This window comes from Nyctereutes procyonoides, unplaced genomic scaffold (genome assembly GCF_905146905.1).
Source record: "Nyctereutes procyonoides isolate TBG_1078 unplaced genomic scaffold, NYPRO_anot_genome, whole genome shotgun sequence".
Lineage (NCBI taxonomy): Eukaryota > Metazoa > Chordata > Mammalia > Carnivora > Canidae > Nyctereutes > Nyctereutes procyonoides.
In genome coordinates this window covers 11,713,810-11,719,244 of record NW_026575044.1, presented here as the reverse complement: position 1 = coordinate 11,719,244, position 5,435 = coordinate 11,713,810, and the positions used below count along the sequence as shown (strand labels likewise).

Below are 5,435 nucleotides of genomic sequence, written 5' to 3'. Positions count from 1 at the left end.
CCACTGTCCCCAGCTGGAAACCCTTGGTCCTCCCTCCTCATAATCTCTAAGGGGAGTGGGGGACCCAACTATTTTTACAAGAGTCCAGAATGGATCAACGTTTTGGGGAACAGGAGTTCTGTTTTAGACCTCCTCCCTACCTAGGGAAAACCAGGAGATTTTTTAAAATTCTCTTCTAATTCTCATAATGTAATGGGGTATATCAGTCTGTTTCTGCAGTTCACATCACAAGGCGTGTCATCCCATACGCAGCTGAGGATTTGCTGGAGAGAAGCTCCCAGCTACCAGTCTGTCCATGCCCAGCTGCATCTTTTCACAAGTAGGCTGGGATTTCCTTCTAAAGCTCGGTAGTCCTCACTGCTGTGTTAGTGACTCTTGGAAGTGCTTAGGTGGGTGAGGCTCAGGAGGACAGGAAACAAAAGACCATGCAGCAGAGGTAAAGCAGGGACGAGTTGGGCCGGGGGTCACTAAGGAGGATTTTCACACCTACATCAAGACCTGCTTCTGTGCACCTGTCCGGTCAGAGGCCTTGGCACTGCACCCCACACCTAAGGCTCCAGCTTCCTTGGCACGGGCATCCCGTCCCAGGAGCAGCTACACTTCTGCACCCTCATGTTGGGCAGGCTGACCACCCGGGGCCTGGGCCTGCCTCCCTCCTTGACAGTGACGATCATGGGCAGCGATGTCGTCTCCGAGGGGACGCACTGCCGTGGCCCCAGGAGTGGCCACTCGAAGGGCAGGGGCCGCGGGGGCTGCTGACAGGTGCCCACACACTCGTAGGCCAGGAACCCGGGGGGCTCCAGGACCCAGTTCTCGGCCCACTTCATCCCCCGCAGGTCAATGTACACCTCCTGGCGGCAGCAGCGGGCAGCCTGCGTCACCGGCACCTCGGGGTCACAGTCGCCCTGAGCTCTGCGGGGACAAGGAGAGGCTGGGGTCAGCTGAGGGTGCCCGGGGCAGGGGGAAGGCCCTGGGGGAGGGGCGCGTCTAGGAGGGAAGTGTTCCATCCTGGCAGTGTTCAGACGGCTGCTTGTGATAAGGCTGGATGACTACCAGTGGCCAAACAGCACAGAACAAGTGCCATCAGCCCCGAGAGTGGCCGGAGAAATTTCCCGCACCCGCACCCCAAAAGAGCCCCTTCGACGGAGGTGGCAGTCCCTAGGTGCCCCATCCACAGGCCCGGCGCCTACCCGTAGGTCCCCAGGTCCAGGGTGTGCAGCTCCAGCCGGGGCTCCCCCTGCCCGGCGCCCGTGGGCCCCTGGGAGGCAAAGCGCACCAGCCTGTGGGCACCGGAGGCCGGCGGGCCCAGGTGCTCCCTCTGCACCGACACCTGCAGGAGCAGGGGCTGCCGAGGCCGGCTCAGCTGCTGCCAGAAGGTCACGGCCTCCGTCACGTCAAAGGCCTTCCAGCCGCTCTCGTGGAGGGACACCAGCCTGCGTGCCACAGGGGGGCCAAGGGGGACAGGGGCCTGAGCTGGGGAGGAGGGGGGTGGGTCCCGGGGGTGGGGGTGGCTCCCCTCCGCGCCACCCCGCTGGGGACGCCCCCAGCCCCCTCCCCTCCCGTCCCCTCCCGTCCCCTCCCCGCCGTCTCCCCCAGCTGGGACCCGCCCCCTGGCGCTCCCCTCCCTCCCCGCCCCGCCCCGCTCGCAGCCCCCACCTGGAGTCCACCAGGGAGGTGCGGTTGGGGCCGTGGTCTCGGACTTGCAGCCACTCGATGGTGACGCGGGCGCGGGCGCTGTGCGGGGACAGCCGCTGGAGCCTGCGGAGCGCCGCCCTGGGTACCGGCTCCTGGAAGAGGCGCAGCACCGCCCGCAGCAACTCACTGTTGGGGGGCAACCGCTGCTCCATGCCAAACACCAGCAGGTGCGTGGAGGCCTCTGTCGCCAGCCACCTGCCGGCCACCTCTGGGGACAGGCATGGGGTTAGGATGCCTCTCCAGCCTCAGGGCAGCTTCAAGGGGCAGCAGAGCCCAGAGTCTGCACAGAGGACTGGGGGCTGGGGTTCACCTCAAGTGCACAGACTTGCAGCCTTTCTTTTTGTTTGCGTTTTAAGATTTTACTTTTATTTATTTTATTTTGTTTTATTTCATTTCATTTCATTTTGGTGGGGGGGGGGGCAGAGGGAGAGAGACCATCTCAAGCAGGCTTCTTGCTCAGTGCAGAGCCCAGGGCAATGTCACCAACCTGAGATTATGACCCCAGCTAAAATCAAGAGTCCATACTTAACCAACTGAGCCACCTGGGCACCCCTAAGATTTTATTTTTAAGTCATCTCTATGCCCAGTGTGGGTCTCAAACTCAAAACCGGGACATCGGGAGTCCAGTGTTCCACCGACCAAGCCAGCCAGGCCCCTGGACATGCAGCCTTCTTTGGGCAAAGAGGACACAGCAAAAATGGGAGGGCCAGTGGAGAGAGAGGGAGAGAACCCCACCATGGAAATCTCTGGTCCTAAGAGTGTCCTAAGAGGCAGAGCAAGAGCCCTGAATTCCTCTCATTTCCCTGTCATGCCCAGGGAGATGTCCCCACCTGGAGGAAGAGGAATCCAGGGCCTATAAACAGCTTTTGCCGGGCAGAGGCAGGACATGTACAGCACCCTCCTCAGATACACCAGTCCATGTGTCCCTGACACCTGGGGCTCCAGGGTGGCAGCCTCATCGGCAGACCTGCCGGCCACACGGCTGCCAGCAGTCACCTCTGCTGAGTCACCAGGCCTCCAGGCACCTGACCCGGCCTGGCTGGAAAGCAGGAGGTGTGGGTCTGTGTCCAGGCACTGAGGAGGTGAGCCCCAGCCCCAGGGAGGCAAGAAGGTGGGGTGGGATTCACACCTGGCCCAGCTCTGATAGGCTGACTTTAAAATGCTGGAATGGGCCCTCCCAGGTCGTCTCATAAATGGCCCATGGGTCTGGGAGGTAGTCAGAGCTGCTTTACCCTCATTTCACAGAAGCCACCGGGCTCAGAGCTGTTGGGTGACTCGTCCAGGGCAGGACAACAAGTACCAAAGCTGAGTCCCAAGCCCAGGGGTCCCTCCACTGCTCCTGGCCGGCATGCAGATCCAGACAGGGCCTGGATACAGCCGTCCTCGCTGTCCACGGGCCCCCGTCCCGGCTCTGCCGATGGCCTCCCCAGAACGGGCCCCCCCACAAGGACCGGGATGCGGCAGCCAGCAGGCAGGTCTCACCTCGGAATCTCTGGCTGAACCTCTTCCCTCGGGAGTGGGCCCCATGGCTGCGCCGCAGCAGGGCCACGTACTGGGCCGTCACATGGGCAGGGGTGACCAGTGCCTCCACGTCGCCCTCATCCAGGACAGGCACCTGGCTGAGGTGCAGCTGGCGCAGCAGGCCTCCCAGGATCCGCTCCCCGCTCAGGGCAGCTCCGGGGCCGGTCAGGGGCAGCGCCCACAGGGCCCAGCACAGCCACATGGGCGTCATGGTGCCGCTGGCTGGGGAGGAGGACGAGGAACAGAGCTGACGTGCCCCTGGGAGGCTTCAGGAGGGTCCCAGCCAGCTGTGCGGAGGGCCAGGCTGGGCCAGCTTTATAGGCAGCTCTGGGCCTGGCTGGGGTGGAGGGAGGGAAGGGGGGAGGCCAGAAGGGAGGCCTGGAGAGAGGAAGGTCACACCCCTCGGACCTCCTGGGAGCCCAGCAGCCAAACAGGTCCAGGAGCCTGGAGGAGGGGGCTGTCTAGAAGGGGCACTAGAGCCTGTCTGGTTGCCACACCAGCCTGGGGCCTCTGGCTGCTGCTGTCTGGGCAGCTCAGGGCTAACTTTAGGGCATGTTGACTTTTCCTGGCCCTACCCCAGTCCTAGTCTATGAAGAAGTGGGCCTATTCTGTAAGAAAGAGAATCCTATTAGGCAGCTATTGAAATCTCCTTCCTGGAGGCCAGTCTGGGTCTCCGTGTGTTCGTCGGGAAGGAAGGAGGGAGAGGATTCTGAATTCCTGTCTGCTCCTGGCCAGGCCCCATTCTGTGAGCTCTCACAGAAGTCCCTGGACCCCCATCCCCCACACTCTCTACAGTCCCCCTCCTGCTCCTCTCCACAGACCCTCAGAGGACCGTGTCCTGTCTGTGACTGAGGAAGCTGCCGCTGTCAGGCCCAGCTCTCTGGCTGTCCCAGAAAGGGCAGTTTTGCAAGTGTCTTCACAGTCACACGACCGACCTCAGAGTGGGAAAAGCCATGCAGGCTGTGCCAGTCACTCTGGGAGCACTCCACACCGTGAGCCTGGCCTCAGGCTCACATGGGTGCTCAGGTGGACCCGGAGCAAGGGACAGGGACCTAAAAAGCGAGGTCATAGCTGCCCAGAGTCATGTCCTGTCCAAAGCCTGAAGTATGGAGCACATGGGGGTGGGAGCCTCTCAGGGCCTCCCAAACACATAGTTTAGGTTGGCTGGGTGCAAGTATGGGGCCTGTGTGCTTAACTGGCTGTTTGACCTTCTAACAAGATCCTGAAGGTCTTAGTGACTCAGTTTCCCCATCAGAAGGAGGGGTGATAATAATCGGGTCTACTTCACAGGACTAGTCTGGAAATCAAATGCATTAACATGTGGAGGATGCATAGCCCAGAGCCTGGTATACCGTAACCACACTATAAGGGTTACCTGTGGCCTTTCTAAAAATGGCCACAACAACAACAATCATTTCTTGAGTGCTCACTGTGCCAGGCACTATTCTCATCTCTGAGCATGTGTTCACAACAGCCCGAGGAGGCAGGTATCCGAATGCACCTTCCAGACACAAAGTCAGAATACTGTTCAGGGAAGGAACCTGCCCTCGTTCACTCAGCTGGAGACCAGGAGACCAACGCACACATCTGACCCCAGAGACCCCCTCACGGAGGAAATGCAGGAGACAGCCCTTCCCAAACCATGTCAGCTTCATTCTATCATGTTCTGGAATAGACGATGTTTGAGTGCCAAGGGGCCCGGCAGATGGATGCTGTGTCCCTGACAGGTATCTCCTGCCATGCCTCTTCCCCTGTGCTCCCACACATGAAAGAGTGAAAACTTCTGGTGCAGGGAAAAGAGTGAAACTTCTGGTGCTCAAGGGCAGAATGTCCTCAGGATAAGAGCCCAGGGACATTGTGCACAAATTGCCACCATATGCATATGCATATTCATATGTGCAGGTGCATAATAAACATAATGGCTAATAGTGCCTATGGGTTCCATGATGTTCTGAGTGCTTTAGATACATTAACTCTTTTTTTTTTAATTCAGGTATCATTGACATATAACATTATATGAGTTTCAGGTATACAACATAAAGATTTGATATTTATATATGTAGCAAGCTGATCCCCACTGGTAAGTCTGCTTCACACCAGTCACTAGACACAGTAATAAAATTGTTTCCCTTATGCTAAGAAGCTTTAAGATCTATTCTCTTACCAACTTTCAAATAGGCAACAGAGTATTGGTAAGTATTGTCACCATGCTGCGTGGG

General features: G+C 58.8%; 1 protein-coding gene across 2 annotated transcripts; it reads right to left on the bottom strand.

Moving 5' to 3' along the window:
• Positions 1 to 548: 548 nt before the first annotated feature.
• Positions 549 to 3,427, bottom strand: LOC129509078 (left-right determination factor 1-like). Of its 2 annotated transcripts, XM_055324460.1 has the most exons (5): positions 3,178 to 3,427; positions 1,861 to 1,903; positions 1,657 to 1,758; positions 1,191 to 1,433; positions 549 to 912 (listed from the first exon to the last, which is right to left on the bottom strand). In XM_055324460.1, exons 1-5 carry the CDS (start codon positions 3,425 to 3,427, stop codon positions 549 to 551), a joined length of 1,002 nt encoding a protein of 333 aa, XP_055180435.1. The 2 variants fall into 2 exon arrangements, with proteins under 2 accessions (XP_055180435.1, XP_055180434.1); XM_055324459.1 differs by having other exon boundaries at positions 1,657 to 1,903.
• Between the last annotated feature and the right edge of the window lie 2,008 nt (positions 3,428 to 5,435).